At 40.4% G+C, this 17,069-nt stretch overlaps 1 protein-coding gene across 4 annotated transcripts in view; it reads left to right on the top strand.

Annotated features, from left to right (window-relative positions):
* The window catches only part of NEB (nebulin), a 233,271-nt gene that overhangs the window by 160,403 nt on the left and 55,799 nt on the right, over positions 1–17,069 (top strand). For all 4 annotated transcript variants that reach the window (XM_058548962.1, XM_058548960.1, XM_058548961.1 and 1 more), the window contains 14 exons: positions 1,861–1,968; positions 4,138–4,251; positions 4,568–4,765; positions 5,094–5,198; positions 5,865–5,969; positions 7,077–7,184; positions 8,515–8,622; positions 10,091–10,198; positions 10,756–10,860; positions 10,962–11,066; positions 11,711–11,809; positions 12,168–12,278; positions 16,182–16,286; positions 16,956–17,060. In XM_058548962.1, the coding sequence (XP_058404945.1) occupies positions 1,861–1,968; positions 4,138–4,251; positions 4,568–4,765; positions 5,094–5,198; positions 5,865–5,969; positions 7,077–7,184; positions 8,515–8,622; positions 10,091–10,198; positions 10,756–10,860; positions 10,962–11,066; positions 11,711–11,809; positions 12,168–12,278; positions 16,182–16,286; positions 16,956–17,060 (1,584 nt within the window). The remainder of the gene's footprint in view (positions 1–1,860; positions 1,969–4,137; positions 4,252–4,567; positions 4,766–5,093; positions 5,199–5,864; positions 5,970–7,076; positions 7,185–8,514; positions 8,623–10,090; positions 10,199–10,755; positions 10,861–10,961; positions 11,067–11,710; positions 11,810–12,167; positions 12,279–16,181; positions 16,287–16,955; positions 17,061–17,069) is intronic.

Here is a 17,069-nt window from a genome sequence, read left to right as displayed (position 1 = left end):
TTGTCTGCAACAATTATTACTGTGGAATATACCGACTGGTGATTTCTCTTTCCCTCATTCCTTCTACATTTATTAATTGGAATTCTTCTGCAAGGAAAAACTATTGCTTCCCCACCATTTGTTTATTTGTGTATTTATTTATAGCAGTATAGACTTAGGGATATATATTTTATTCTATGGGATATAGTCTAATACTATTGTTGTTTATTTTGTTGCTAAATTGTTTCTGCTTTGACCTTTGGGATCTCTTTCAGAGTGGCTCGTGTGTCCCCTTGACATACCCCATCATTGTGTTTTTTGAGCACTTCCTTACTTTCTGGCGCCACAAGATGCTCCAGGCTCATCTTGTATTTTCCCTGCTCTAGACCTGGAATCAACCACCTCTCCAAGGAGTCCTGGTTGATTTATTAAAGAATGGTGTTTCAAAACCAAATCTAAGCATTAGGTGTGCTCGTTGCTACCGAGGTATCATTGCTTCTAGACCCTTTAAGTGGACAGAGCTTGGGAAACATATGTACATCCACTAACCTGTGTATGCATACATATCTATATTTATTTCTCTACTTACCTAACTATATCTATATTTTAAAACCATGAGTTCATACTGATGCCTCCAATGCAATTCAACACCACAGAGTTCATTCCAAACTTCTACCTTTCCTTATTCTTCCAACTTATAACTTTTTTTTTTTCTTTCCAATGAAAAGCCTGGATCATTATCTGTAATATATTTACTTATTTGTTCAACTTTTGTATGCACGTAAAATATTTTTCAGAATTGCTAACCCATACCCCTGTGAGAAACAAATTTACTAACTAGAGTATAGTATTTTGTATAGTTATTTTTATCCATACCCTTAGAATATCCAGTCAAGATACTATTTTTCAAAAGAACTTAAATTGTTTTCTTCCCCACTTCCTTCAGTTTAGTCTTGTTAAGCATTTGTAATATAATTAGACTTATTTGTTACAGTTTGTATTCCATTTTAGTCCCCTCCCCCATTCTGACTGATTGTTTTAATTTACACACAGTAAATTTCACACTTTGTGGTATCTAGTACTATGGCTTTTGACAAACGCATAGCATCATGTATTCACCACCACAGTCAAGATACAAAAAAGTTCTATATCACCCCAAAATTTCCCTGTTGCTGTCTGTCTCCTCTCCCCCTCATCTGCAGAGATGTTTTCTGTCCCTATGGTTTTACCTTTTCTATAACGTCATGTAAATGGAATTATATAGTATGTAGCTATTAGGTCTGGCTTCTTTCTCTTGGCAAAATGCATTTATATATTACGTTGCTGTGTAAATCAGTAGTTTATTCTTTTTATTGCAGAATGGTATTCCACTGTGTGGATGTACCACAGTTTCTTTATCCCTTCACAGTTAAAGAACATCTGAGTTGTTTCTGGTTTTTGACAATTATGAATAAAGCTACTATATACATTTGCATATAGGTTTTTGTATGTACCTAAATAATAAATACCTAGGAATGGCAACATTTTTTGAGCTCCCACTAGCTACCAAAAAGGTAAGGAAGGATAAACAGATTTTTTTTTAAGTTAGTGGTTTTCATCCTCCAGGAATTCCTAGACCTATGGGGAACGAATATGGCATCAAAAACTCTAATAACTGTCAAACTGGGACAAATACTATGATAGACAACATAACAACGGACTGTGAAATTATGGTCGTGGCATTAAACCAGTTATTCATTTAAGAGTACTTGAATCCTACAGAGTGAGAAGATCTGTGGGTTGTTAGGGAGTGTCTAAGAAGGACAGAAGCAGAGGAAAAATCCATTCCTGAAAAATAACCAGAACGCATTTTTCTGTGTTCACGATTTTTAACCCCTACAGAACCTGTATAAGGAGGCCTGGGATAAAGTGAAAGCCACCAGCTACATCCTGCCTTCCAACACCTTGTCCCTGACACACGCCAAGAACCAGAAGCATATGGCCAGCATTGTAAGTCAAGTATAAATCTGCCAGCCTTCCTACCCACCCTCTGCCTTCCCCTGCTCTCCACTCCAGGAATTTTTCCGGCTGATTCATATGTTGCCCAGAAGTACTCCTCGCACTTCCAAAGGGGTATACCAGCAAGTAACTCTAGAGGCCCAGTCATCATCAAGTCTGTGCACTTGACTTCTTCCTCTCAAGGGCCCTGAAGTCCAGAAAGAATCACAAACACTTGCAATAAGGACACAGATGTGATCTTTGAGGCTGCCTACAGACGACATGGATACATATACCCTGTTTTAGCCAGAGGCTGGAATAGATAGATGTTCCACACAAAATAGACTCTTTTGCAATAGAATTATGTGGCCTTTAGTACAAAAATAAACTAGTGAATGTGAAAACTAGTTATTACACCATCCCCAAATAAATGATTAAAAAATAATCTTTATAGCTATGAAATATAAAAATTTAAAAATCTTTTGAAATTCTACTTTTTTAAAGCAGAACTTTTCTTAGATATGGACATAATTGTAAAAAAAATCCTAAATCACATGAGTTGTTTAAATATAGTATAAAGTCTTATGACCTTTAACGGTTTATGTCTAAAATATTCTTAAGTAAAACCTTTTATTATAAAATTTCCCCTAACCTTCACTGATGTTCTAATAAACCCAGTTCTCTTTCAGAAACTTTACATCATTTAGAGACTTTTACCTCTTAATTATGAACATTTTATATCATATTTTAGACCAGTCCTTTCAAACCTTTTTTCTGACCAAGACCCATGGAGAGAAATTTATTTTACATTGCAAGTCAACACACATTCACACACACTGACGTATACACACACCCCTGAAGTTTATGAGTTCCTTGTGACATAACGTTTTACAGAAGAGTACTTAACAGCTACACTTAAAGACAATGGACTCTAAGTATTTCAATTCTATTCTATTTATTTAAAATGATAGCGATCTAGTAAATTGACTTCACTACCCTCTCCTGGGCCTAGAGATGCATAATTTAGAAAAAGACTTTGTTAGATAATACATGGAATTAATTTAATTTTTAGCTGGAGGAAAAACTAATACATATGATTTTGCCCAGCCCCAACTGTATTTGGAAGACTGCAAACAGACTAGCCCACAGGAGCAAGCTTTTCATTGGGGAGAGAAGTTTTGTAGATAGGATTTAGAAAGCTCAGCAGAGACTTTTTCCTTTAGTCCTGAGAAAAGTCACAGAGGCAAGATTCCTGGCAAGTTGTTCTTGGAATGAGGCAAAACAGAGCAATTAACCCCTTAAAAGGAAGATTCCAACCATAGTTTAAAACAAAAAAGGATGACTTTGAATACTATCTTCTTTGTAACTGAGGTATTGGCTGGGTGTTAGGAGCATATGAACTAACGTTCTGGAAAATTCTGATGAGAATTTTGGTTGGTTTCCAGTCAGTGAAGGTCTTTACTGGAATTCTTACACAAATACCCTCATCTCCCCTTTTTTTTGCTGAGATGTGGGCCTCTGAGTTGTGAGAGAATTGTTATTTTTTTCATGTGCTAGGAGATTGGATCTCAGTCTCCTTAAGAGCCTTACTTCCTAGTTCATGAAATCATGGATTATTAATTAATAAGCAATATGACTTAAGAACTAAAAGTTGGCTTTCCCACAGAAGTTGGTTGCATTGTATTTTTGGAAAAGCTTGTAGAAACTGAAATTCAAGGACTGTGTCTCTAAAGCATCAGGCTTTTCAGTTATTAAAAACAGAGAAATTCCTGAGCACATTTTTCAGCTTTCACTTATGGCTAAGAAAAACAATGCCATTATTGCCAAAGAGATTATTTTAAAAATTATGTAATCTTTAAAAAGAGTTAATTGTAGTAGCAGTAGAAGTACTAGTATTGGTATAGGAGTTTTAAAAACAGTAACTAAAATTTTATAGCTCTCTACAGTTTAGAAAGTACTGTCTGATATAGTTTGATTTAATCCTCAGGATAACCCTGTGGCAGGTGCAACGCTATACCCCTACCTCTGTGCACAGATGAGGAAACGAGCTCAGAGAAGTGCCAACCCCAAGTGTCTGGGTCTCAGAGTCGGGTCCTTCCAATTAAGGCTCATGCTCTTTTAACAATGTAGATCCAGTACTCTCCAAAACTATGTTTCTTCCTTTGTGCTTTCTCTCTATAGGTCAAATATCGAGAAGAATATGAAAAATTCAAAGCTCTTTATACTTTGCCAAAAAGTGTTGAAGATGATCCGAATACAGCGCGGTGCCTCAGAGTCGGCAAGTTGAACATTGATGTAAGTAATCTCCAAGGGCTTACTTCAAATTGAAGCCAAGTAATGGAGCCATTTATTCTAACTCAGAACATTTTCTAGTAACGCATATGGCGCTCACCATGCATATGTGAAGACGCTAAGTGTGATTTCAGCCCATGCTGCTTCCCCTGCCCCCATGAATCTGTAGAACGTGTCAGAAAATTCCAATCCCCACTATGCCCCAACTGATTGCTGTAAGTTGGCTACCCTGACTTCTGTGGTATACAGGAAAGGCATGCATTGCCATGACACCCTGCACGATTTGCTGTATAACAGACATGTTATTTTACCTTCACAGCGCCTATACAGATCAGTTTATGAAAAGAACAAGATGAAAATCCACATCGTGCCCGACATGGTAGAGATGGTTACTGCCAAGGATTCTCAAAAGAAAGTCAGTGAGATTGATTATCGCCTACACCTCCATGAGTGGATTTGCCACCCTGACTTGCAAGTCAACAGTCACGTCAGGAAAGTCACAGATCAGATCAGCGACGTAAGCTCATCACTTATGAAGGTCCTCCCACCCCGAGCGCACATGCCTACCCTGAAGAGAAGCGGACTCACCTATTTCTTCACCTCAGCCTTCTTCCAGTATTGCTTTCCTATATACCCATGGATCCGAATGGAATTCAGAGCTGTCCCTGAAAGCAGGGCTCTGTGTGTGCCCATGTTTCCACAGCACCCTCGGCCTCATTGCATAATGCCTTTTGCTTTTCATTCCACAAAGTCATCTTGGGTCCAGAGGGTGTCCATGTCTTTGGTGTTAAAGTTAGAGTCAAATTTCACTTTTCTGACCCTCTCCATCTGTTGCAACCCTCTAGATTGTGTATAAGGATGACCTCAACTGGCTGAAAGGCATTGGTTGCTACGTCTGGGACACTCCTGAAATTCTCCATGCCAAACATGCTTATGATCTACGCAATGATGTGAGTTTGCCCTGTTTTTTGTTTGTTTAGTTTTTTTTTTTTTAAGTATGTATCCTTCTCTACATAGTCTAGAGTCAAGGAGAGAGTATGGACATTGTCATAGACCAGCTGTGTCTTAAGTGGTGTTGAGGATGGCTGAGCTGGAGAAAGATGCTAAGGAATAGAGAGCAGCCATTTCTCAGTAATACATTTGATATTCCTATTAAGCAATGAATGCAGTTGAGCTGTCCCATTGTGTTCTGGGAGAGAAGAGACTCCTGGCTTTTCTCTCCACCTTTTGGACTATTTTGCATATATTAATGAGCACATAATTCTCATTATAGGAAAATCTCATTTGTTAGGAGTTTGTGATGCTATAGACGGGATCTATTTGTAAAGAGAGAATTTGCTAAGCAAATTAACACTGAAATCAGTATTTCAGTAAGAAAGCTTAAACTTTCCTAGAAGAACAGTTGGTTGTCAAGCCTCCTAGAAGACACTAGAAGCTTTATACGACTATAAGCCTTGATTACAGCTGATTGTTATAAAATTCAAATGCATCCTGGTCTGTTGAATAAGTGTTAGTGAATGTAAATGCCATGACTTAAAAGCAACCAAACCCTCTGTGAAACCAGTAATTTCCAACATAATGAACGGTCTAACACAGGCTTATGTTCTTCTTGGCAGATCAAATACAAAGAGCACGTGCGGAAAACGAGGAACGACTACAAGTTGGTCACTGATACTCCAGTCTACGTGCAGGCTGTCAAAAGCGGGAAACAACTAAGCGATGTAAGTGCCCACTGCGGACAGTGATAAAGACAGGGCCACGGCACAAGCAGAAGTAGCAAAAATGAAAGACTGGGCAGTGCCAGGCCTTTTCTAACTGGGAAACCAGAGTTGGTGCCTTAGAAAGTACTTAAGATTTGCTCTTGTTTCCTAAAACCTGATGTGGTCAATCAGTTCCCCGGGGTGGAGTTGTAAGTGATCTAAGTCTATGAAATACTTGGCATTTTTGAGCTTCGAAAATTGCTTTTGTGTGTGTGTGTGAGGAAGATTAGCCCGGAGCTAACATCTGTTGCGAATCCTCCTCTTTTTTGCTGAGGAAGATTGGCCCGGGACTAACACCTGTGCCCGTCTTCCTCTACTGTATATAGGTCACCCCACAGCATGGCTTGATAAGCGGTGCGTCGGTGCGCACTCGGGATCCAAACCTGAGAACCCCGGGCCGCCGGAGCATGTGCATTTAACAACTACACCCCTGGGGCGACCCCCCAAAGTTGCTTTTTGTATCCTGTGTGAAGATCAACAGTTTATGACTCCCTGTCTAGGCCTTCTAATAAATTAGAGCTAACTATGGCAGGATGAGAAAGAAGCAGGCTCTGAAGTTAGAGACGTGGGTGGAGTCCAGCCTCGACCACACCTCGTCTGTGAGGCTTGGGGAACGCACTTAGTCCTCTGAGGCTCAGCGTTCTTACGTGTGCAGTGGGGAAGGGGACGGAAGGCACCCACTGTAATGCCTGACACAGCGCAAGCAGAACAGGCACAAAGCTGCTCTTCTTTTGTTAGCCCCACAGGTTAGTAAGTAAATATTCAATCCCACCAGTGAGTTGGAGCGTTGAACCCTGTTGTTTTGGGACTCATAAAGGTAAAATACCCATTCTTTGTCGTCTTATCCCTGAGCAGACTCTCCACTGATTTCTCACTGTAGGGTCCGCAGCCTGGCTCTGATCCTGTTGGACCAGGCACAATAATATATCAGATGGAGTTCTCTAGGCAGAGGGAAGCAGATTACCTTTTTTTTTGTGTAAGAGAGACGTGGGTTTTCATTTACTTTGCTTCTTTCTAACAATGCTGCTGCAGTCTGAATCCACTCACTCAGCTTCTCTCTTCACCTAGGCTGTCTACCACTATGACTACGTGCACAGTGTCAGAGGCAAAGTGGCTCCAACTACGAAAACCATGGATCTGGACCGGGCCCTTCACGCATACAAGCTCCAGAGTGAGGTGAGCAGTGAGAACTGGACAGAGTGACCAGCAGAAATGCGGGACGCAGCCTGCGAGGGCCAGGCCATGGGCCTCTGTAGAAACGACCTCAGCTTGAGCATCTTCTCAGCCTGACCTTGTACATTGTAAATGCAAAACAAAATGCAAAAAAGCGCATAGACTGTCTTTTCTCTTGGCTGGCAGGGTCCTCTTATCCAGCAAGCAAGCAATGGGCATTTTTATTTTTTTAATTTTATTTATTTATTTATTTTGTGAGGAAGACTAGCCCTGAGCTAACATCTGATGCCGGTCCTCTTCTGTTTTTGCTGAGGAAGATTGGCCCTGGGCTAATGTCCATGCCTATCTTCCTCCACTTTATATGGGATGCTGCCACAGCATGGCTTGCCAAGCAGTGTGTCAGTGCACGCCCAGGATCTGAACCTGCGGGCCGGCCCCAAGCAATGGGCATTTTTAGAGCAATGTCGACAAGTTACAAAGATGAGGGCCAATCTGCTATCTCTGTTCTCAAAAAGCTTAAGATCAAGATGGCAAAGACAAGGCATATAATCATAAAAGACTATTAACAATAAGAGATAAAGCTAGAAATTGCTGTTGGAATTGAGAAGAGAAAGAAACTAGATTCCACTCTCATATTTAATGTCTCTGTTCTGGGTCACCTGGTGGTGCTACTTTGGTCTCAACCTTTAATGCTACTCTCCTATTCTGAATGTTAACAGTAATTTGGTTTTTCATATTTTAAATACTATTCTTACTCTTGTAGCTCCCCTGAGAGACTATTTAAGGTCACAGAGAGAAACTCCTTTCCCTCTTCTGCCAGAAATATGAGCATCCTGACCTCTTCATAGCCCGACACCAAGACACTGTGTTTATGAGGCGGTGGGATTCCAAAGATGTGCCTTATAATTATGGCTGTCTCAGGGACTGGTGATGGCTTAAATATCACCTAAGGTTGGGGTTAACGACAGAGGTGACACTTGGCTGCCTGCTTTCTATACTTTTCCCAAATTTTTGCTCGATGCCATGTAGTCAACTGGGCGTATGTTCAGAAGCATAGAAGAATTATTTTCTATAAGCCCCTTCACTCATTGCTCTCTTTTTCAAAGACAGTAAGTTAAGAGTAATCTGATTCATTGCTGGACTCTTAGAACTTAATTTCTTCCTGAAATCAATTCAGTGAGCATAAGTATCATTATAAGCATAATACTTATATAAGCATAAGTAACATTAAGCACCTAATTGAACATCTTATGTGAGCCAGATATGACTTATTTAACTTAGATCGGTTATTTGATGTAGATGTCATTTAACACGCTCTTCCTCATTCTGGCAGAATCTGTACCGAGGACCTGGCCTGCGCTCCCTGCCCACTGGGTATAGGCTGCCAGTGGACACCCCTCACTTCAAACACAAGAAGGACACCCGATACATGAGCAGTTATGTGAGTGGTCTCCTCATTGTTAAGATGGCGTCTGAAGTGGGAGGCGGGACACTAATATTTATTAATAGCCTATTCTCATCCACCCAATCACGCCCTGAAGGTTCAACATGATATAGTGATGGGAGTAGAGGAGGGGAGGCAGTGTATTTTCTAGGGGTGCTGTGGAATTGGCTTGCTCTTGCAATTCCACAGTGCTGGCCAGCCCAGTGGGTTAGCATAGGACTTACATGGGATTGCATCTGCGTGAGTCAATTATGTTGGCTCAGGGTTCGTGGCTGCCATGATGCCTCTACTTTTGCTGCCCTTAGCACAGAAGCAGCCTGGACTATCCCAAGCCATATGCAGGAAATGCAACTTCATACACACACTACTGATCTGTGGTGGTAATATTGTCTTCCTTCTGCAATGAAGCACTGCAGAAGGTATAACATCACTGTGTGTTCCTTTGAAAGGAAAGGACTTCTTGCCCAGCTGCTGGCTTTGATACTTGCCTCACTACTTACCCTCGGTGCCCATTTCATAGAAAGCTCAAAAGGGGTAGATAGGTTCTCATTACCTGTAGCTTACCCTCGCATTAGCTCGGACATTAACCTTCCCCACTTTTTAAAAGCGCCAGGTTGGGGCTTACCCCATGGACAAGGCCTAGAGAAGTGTTGGCTAACCCAGTGACTCTGACCTCCAGATCGTACCTACAAACCAGCCATTAGATGGAGAATAAGGTCTCCCTTCCGTGTTGCCCTTCAGAATCCTGGGAATCAAGCCTGCTGGCCAGACAGGGTCCAATAGCCAGTGGCCCAATAATGTGGTTTCCAAAGCAGAAAGTCACAGATTTCATCACCTAACACGTCATTTTTTAAATCAATCCATAAAGCCACTCATCAGTGTTAAAAATATTCTCTTGTTTCTTCTTTGTATTTTCTAGCCACATTGGGGCTATAATTTTTTTTTTTTTTTTGTGAGGAGGATCAGCCCTGAGCTAACATCTGTTGCCAATCCTCCTCTTTTTGCTGAGGAAGATTGGCCCTGGGCTAACATCTGTCCCCGTCTTCATCTACTTTGTATGGGACGCCGCCACAGCATGGCTTGACAAGCGGTGCATCGGTGCGTGCCTGAGATCCGAACCTGCGAATCCCAGGCCGCTGAAGCGGAGCACACGCACTTAACCACTACACCACCAGGCCAGCCCCCAGGGCTAGAATTTTTTTTTTCCTTATATTTTGCATACCTGCCTACAAACAGATTTCATCTAGGCAATGCTGAATTTTATTTCTTTCTGGACCTGGCTTTATTAGCCAAAAAAATAATTTTCAAGACTCAGATTACTATCAAAATTTTCTCAATGACTTTTCCTTATACTTAATGCTTAGAGTAATTTTCAAATGAAAGTGACAGCTATTTTCTATTTGAGAAATGTAATGCTGCTCTTTGTTTACCCATCAGTGATCTTATTCTGACTTGGCTTTTGCAGTTCAAGTACAAAGAAGTTTATGAACACATCAAGGCCCATGGGTATACGCTTGGCCCCAATGACGTTCCATTTGTCAATGTCCGGAGGGTCAACAAAGTTACCAGTGAGGTACTGTGAATGCTAATTCTGTTGGGGAAATATTGAATTTCAAAGACCGTGGCTTTATTTGAAATGCATTAATAATTAATTGTATTTCAGCTATAAATGTACACATCAACGAGAAGTAAGAGTGTCCTTTTTGTCACCATTTTGATGCTGGTATCCCTTGGCGATGTTTTTCTATATTTGGTAATGCCGTTGTGGAGACCCCATCTGTAGATTATAATACAAATTAATTCCTTCTTTTGACATTTGTTTTAAAAAATCTTTAATAAGGTTGTATTTTAGTCTGACTCATGACCCTGGTTTTCTACATAAACTATTGGTTTGTATACCTGTTCCTACTATCCAACTGTCTGGAAAAAAGTGGAAGACTTTGTGTTCAAATTTCTTCATCCAAGAAAAATGAATATCAGTTTTCTCTTTTTTCCTAATCTCAATCATTTTTTGTATCCTTAATCTCTCCTCTCATGGCTCTTTATATAAAATATTTGACTGTTGATAAGTCAATAGATGTCATCATCTTCCTACACTAAACACCTGGAATGGTTTTTCCTCCAATGTAGAGACTATATCGCCAGTTATACCACAAACTGAAAGATAAGATTCACACAACTCCCGACACACCTGAAATCCGCCAAGTCAAGAAGACACAAGAGGCTGTCAGTGAGGTGGGTATTTCCTTAGGAGATACAACAGGCTATAGAACCCAGGGGTGAATGTCAACCATTCGGTCTCTAATGTGTGTGTTTCTGGGCATTTTTTTCTTTAGTTGATCTACAAATCAGACTTCTTCAAGATGCAAGGCCACATGATCTCGCTGCCATACACACCCCAAGTGATCCATTGCCGCTATGTGGGAGACATCACCAGTGATGTAAGCATCTCACAAGGGTCTTTCTGGAAGACTGTTACCAAGAGGCAGGCATGCTTTCAGCATTTAAGCCAACCAGTGGTCTTTGAACAGCTTTTTCCATTGAGTACTCCTAAACTGAGTGTGCAAGTCGGAGGTGATATAGTGTGGAAGCAGGACCCCACATTTGTCCAGCTATGGAAATAGTAGTAAGAGGATCATTTGGGAAATACAAGAATTGTTGACCACCATTGTACATTCAACACTGAATTATTACTCACTCCTCATTCTCTAAGTGACCTCTGTCCCAGGTATTATTTAGTGTCTTTCTCCTGCTCCTCCCTACTCCCACATCTTTTAACAACTTCCTGCTGCCATGTTTTTTCTCTTTGGATGTTTCCTTCTCCTAAAAGACCACTCCATTCAATCTATGCTTTTCTCCCATCAATTTAATAATAAAAAAATAACAATCTTCTCTCCTGAAGTCAGAGTTAGCAATTTAAATGTAAAAGCCTGTGATTTATTTGAGTGCAAGCAAACTAAGCACGGGGTGGACGTGTTGAAGCAAAATGAAAGATACATCAATAAAAAAGTGTCACTACTCTGTCTTTTTTGTTCCTGATTCACATTTGCCCATGACCAGCTATATTTCTGGTTTTACCACACAGCTTAAATACAAAGAGGACTTGAGGATGCTGAGGGGTCTGGGCTGCTTCCTGTATGACACTCCCGACATGGTCCGCTCCCGGCACCTGCGGAAGCTCTGGGTGAGTGCACATCTTCACAGCATGTAGCTACCCCTACCAGCTTCCATAGACCCCATCACCAGCCTCAAAGAGCTGGATAGAAAGAATCCTGGCTTGTAGCTACTTTTAAGGGGAAATTTGTCATTGACCCACTTGAACAAGTCATGACCCAACTAAGATGTTTTGTGCCTCCTATAAAAGCGGATGAGTTCAGTTAAATGACGGTTGTCTTTGTTCCTGCCTGGGAAGACATCCAGTATATGTAGAGGGCCAGCTTGGCTTGCACATGCCAGCCATTGGAAGAAAACATGTGACCATGACATGCAATTCCTTAAATGATTAATCAACTTGTATTTCCATTGTTGTTTTTTTTTTAAAGTCTCATTACCTGTACACTGATAATGCAAGGAAGACACGAGACAAATACAAAGTGGTGCTTGACACTCCAGAATACAGAAAAGTGCAGGAACTGAAGACACATCTGAGTGAGGTAAGGATGCTTAACCTGTCGCCACAAGGGACTCATTCCTCTAGTAATCATTTTTCAGGCAACCACAGTAGGGAAAAGATCTCCCCTCTGCCCTTCATTAAAGTGACCACCATATCTAAGCAAGTCAATTGACCTCACTTTGCCTCAGTTTACTTATTTTATCCCTTTTGGGTAAGATGAGGATATTGATACTTGCCCTACCTATGACTCGGGCTGCTGAAAGTTTACATGATTTTATAGATGAGAAAGTTCTTCTGTCTTATACTATTGTTGTAGTCTCCAAACTGAATTTATTTTAAAATTTTCTCTCTTTAATCCCTGCTTTGAAAAGTCCTCAATGACTCCCTGTTCTGCTGCCAGCTCAATAAATTCCAAACTACTTAGCTTCATTTTCATCTGCCCCACCTGGCACTGAGGTTCCTAATTTCTTGTAGTTAATTGTGTATAAATATGATGCTCTCACCTAGACTGTTGGTTCCTTGAGAGTCGGCTCCCATCTTATTTAAATGCATACCCCATAGTGCCTTGGCCATAATAGATGTCCATGTTTGCCAATGACTAAATGTGCTTTGTAAAGGTAAGGGCATTCCACAAATGTAAATTGTTGCTCTTATTATAGGTCAGTTGGCCATTGTCATTCAGCTCTCAGTTTGTCTTGTGGCCTCATCCATCAGACTTCATCAAGCTGAGCCAAGCATTGGCTGTCAGGCCACTTCATTGACTCTCCATTCTCAATAGCTCTGATGGCTGCTGATTAGGAATCCCTTATGCTCTTTGACGTAGAGATGCCCTGATAAACTAAATGTTGCCCTTGGTAGAGAGGATGTGCAGCTTCCTACACTCTTAGTGAGCCTGAGGCAGAAGATGATTAATTCTTCAGCTTTTACAAAAGCTACATCGAACCCATTTGCTTTCCTGAAAGTTTCCTTGTATTATTTTAACCAGTGCCAACACTCAGACATGCATGCTTATTTTCTTTGTATCTCAGTAAAGATACTTCTCCACTCTGGCTAAGTATCAGAATCATCTGTGAAATATTTTAAAACTACCCTTGAGTGGGCTGTGACCCACAACCCCACACTAGACTCTGATTCTCTATGTCTGGGCATCTGCATGCTTTTAGCTGCTCCATAGCTTATTCTGATATGCAGCCAGCATTGTAAACCACTATTTTAAAGTATCACATCTCTCCTCTAGCTACCAAATAATAAACAGTTGTTTGGTAACTTAAAGTTCTTATTGGTCTCTCTGAAATACCTTTACTTCTCTTGGCTGTCTGAATTCAGAATTATCTAAACCTTTAATTTCTCTTCTTCCCAATTGCTATTGGGATTTTGTGCATATTGTGCATCAACACTGAGGAAGAACAATAGATATTTTTCAGTAGTACAGTTTCTCCTGCACTTGCCTCATCATAGAATGGCCTGGGCCTGATAAAACACTAATGCAAGCTACTACCCTGGATTCAGAAGGTGTGGGGTAGAGCCTGCAAATCTGTTTTTAATAGCGACTTTGGGGTTTTTTAGGATCAAGAAAGTTTGGGAAACACTGGCTTAGTAAAAAGTTTGTTGGCCAAAAAAGGTTAAACTTATGGACTTTTGAATTGTCTTTTGAATTATGCAGATTCTTGACATACATACATTTGTGGTACCAGGAAGCAGGGATGTTGTCCCAAGAAGCATAAAGTAGGGATACCTAAGTACAAGGGAAATATAGTACAAAGAGAATTATAGAAATGGCATGGGAGAGTTGGGTCTTAGTCCCAGATTTAATTCCAATTTGCTGTGACCTTGTATAATTTGCAATGTCAACACGCCAATTTCCTGAGCTAGAGAATTGGACTACATAATGATTCAGGCTCCTTTTAACCATAAGATTCTGAGTTTTATTTGCTTTATTTGAAATTTAGCCTAGGAGAAACAGTAAATTTTTATTTAGTTTATCTCCTTTCTTTAAGTAGTAACACCAAAAGCAGCCCCAAGCAATGAGCTATATTTTGTTTTAACTTGCACTTGTATATAATTTAGATGTAAAGAAATGGACATGTACATACATGTGTATATACGTATTATTTCTTTCCTACATTTTATCTGTTCATCTGATATATCATCAAGATATATCAACTGGCATTTATATCTGTGATTATAAATTATTCATCATACATTTATACTTTCTAGTTTGCCTCATTATATTAAATTCCTCAGTATTTATTAGAGGACTATAATTTTTCAGATCTCTTATCTAAGCACAAGGTGATGAAAGGATGATAGAGCTGAGCCCCTGCATTCCATGGGCCCATAATCTGTGAGAAGAAACAGACATCGCTATGATAAATGGTATCCTATAGGAATAATCAAGACAGTATGGACTCTAGGAGTTTTCCATGCAGATAAGTGGGTAAAGAACATTCTAGGCAGAAAGGATAGTATGTTAAAATGGCCATAATAAGTTCTAGAAATTGGGAGTAGTTTCAAATAGCACATGGGGAGTGTGCAATAATGTTGGAAAATGACTCTAGAAATATAGGATAGAAGCCAGATTATGAAGCCTCATGGGTGCTGTATTAAGGATCTTGGGCTTGATGAAAAATCATTGAAGAATTATTTCTGAGCACGATAGATCTGAGCATTAAGATCTCATTAGATCTGAGCTTTAAGAAAATCTCTTTCTTAGACTTGTGGAAGATGGGTGAGCCATATGGAGTGGTCCAATAGAGGATAGGAGGCTCTTAACAATGTGTAGAGAAGAAATGATATAGGAGGCTGAACTAGGGCAGTGGTGGTTGGAAAGGAGAAGGATCAGATTTAAGGAATATCATGAAGTTAGGAGCCCAAGATTCATGACCATTTTGATGTGGGAATGAGGGAGAAAGAGTCTAGGATGATTCCCCAAGTTTCTACCCTGGGTGACTGGGAGATCAAGAAGCCATTTAGCAAAACAGAGAAAACAGGAGAAGAAGCAGATTTGGGCTGGAGATGGGATAATACAAAGAATTCTATGTTAAACATGATAAGTCACTCAAGTTCAGAACACTGTTGAAAATTTGGGTCTGGAGCTCAGGAGAGATGCTGGATACTATATAGATTTGAAATTCATCAATCTCAAATTGGTGGTTGAGGCCCCGGGTATGAATGAGGTCATCCAAGGAGAATGTATAGGGCAAAAGGGGCCAACTCTTGACTCCAGCTAATAGCAGCCTTTGGGGGAGGGCAGAACCATAGAAGGAGACTGAGAAGGAGTGCCTAAAAAGATAGGAGACTGTGTAGGGTAGAATGGTGGAATGGAAGGCAGAGAAGAGAGTTTTCAGGAAAGAAACTGCTGAGCAGTTTCACTTACTACAGAGAATCTTTTTTGGATTTGGCAATTGTAAAGGTTTTGGTAGTCTTGATGAGAGTGACTTCATTGGAGTGGTTGGGTGGAAACCAAACTATCACCTTGAGAAATTAATCAAAAGAAAGAAAAAGAAGAAACCATCGTCTGCTTGGCTGTGAAAGGAAGGAAGAAGGCTGTTGGTCAAGATTGGAAAAGGCTTAATGAACGAAGGGATTTGAGTCTGTTGGCAGATGAAGGGAGAGGGCTGGAAAAACAGGCCAGTTGAAGATATGAAGAGGAAGGGGATAATTGCTGAAACAGGGTCCTAGAAGGGACAGGTGAGAAGGGACTAAGAACACAGTAGGAGACTTGAATCTTGGACAGGCACAAAATGTCTCTTATTTTGATTTGAAGGAAAAAAGAAAAAGATGACTAGGGAGGTAAATAAATTATTGGTTTATTGGGCAGAAACTGAGATTGTTGCAGTGGGACGGCCCCTGCTTTTTCTATGACGTGAGCAATAAAGGCGCCTGCAGAGAACATAACATGTCCATGAAGCAGAAATTACAGTCATGACTGTTTTATGTCCAGCTGGTGTACAGAGCTTCAGGCAAGAAGCTGAAGTCAATCTTCACTTCCGTTCCTGATACTCCTGATCTTTTAAGAGCCAAGCGAGGGCAGAAGCTTCAGAGTCAGGTAAGATTCATAAATGAAGATTCATAAATCTGTTGTATTGGCGTCACGGGGGGTGGTTATGCGTGCCTGACCACTCCTGGTCCGTAGCAGCCTCTCACGCTTGGCTGTCCTTGATACAGCCTCATGCCCCTTCACTTCAAGAAGCAGTTTTCTTTTGGGCCATCATCACTGTGGTTATGTTTTACACGAGCAGGTAATGTCAAGTTTGCTTTTCTAAGTTCTATACGACTTTTGTCATTGGATGAGTAGTCTGTGGACTCCAGGTAGTGAAAATCATTGCTTGGTTCATTCCATAGGACCTATCTATTATCCACAGACAAATGAAACTGCATTTCATGCATTCAGGCAAAAATGGAAAAAAAATACGTTGAGGGCTCTATCAGAATCCTCATTCTTCCATTGACATTCCTTATCATATGGATTTAGATTGGCCCATACTTAACAGTAAGAATATTAGATAACTGGAGTGCATATATGTGTTTCCAAATTACAGATAAAGAGAGAAACAGATCAACAGAAACACATATAACAAACAAAGAAAAATACAGGACAACAACAAATAGACACTGCCTTCCCATTTAAGGGTTAGAAATGAATGAAGAGGACTGAATACTAAAAAATAAATGTTTTACCTCTATAACATCTGATCCCTGTTCTCTGATTATTTAGTACCTGTATGTTGAACTTGCCACCAAAGAGAGACCCCATCATCATGCTGGAAACCAGACAACAGCCTTGAAGCACGCTAGAGACGTGAAGGACATGGTCAGCGAGGTAAGTCAG

This window comes from Diceros bicornis, chromosome 10 (genome assembly GCF_020826845.1).
Source record: "Diceros bicornis minor isolate mBicDic1 chromosome 10, mDicBic1.mat.cur, whole genome shotgun sequence".
NCBI lineage: Eukaryota > Metazoa > Chordata > Mammalia > Perissodactyla > Rhinocerotidae > Diceros > Diceros bicornis.
The sequence above is the reverse complement of the archived record's forward strand: the minus strand, read 5'-3'. Positions and strand labels throughout refer to the sequence as shown.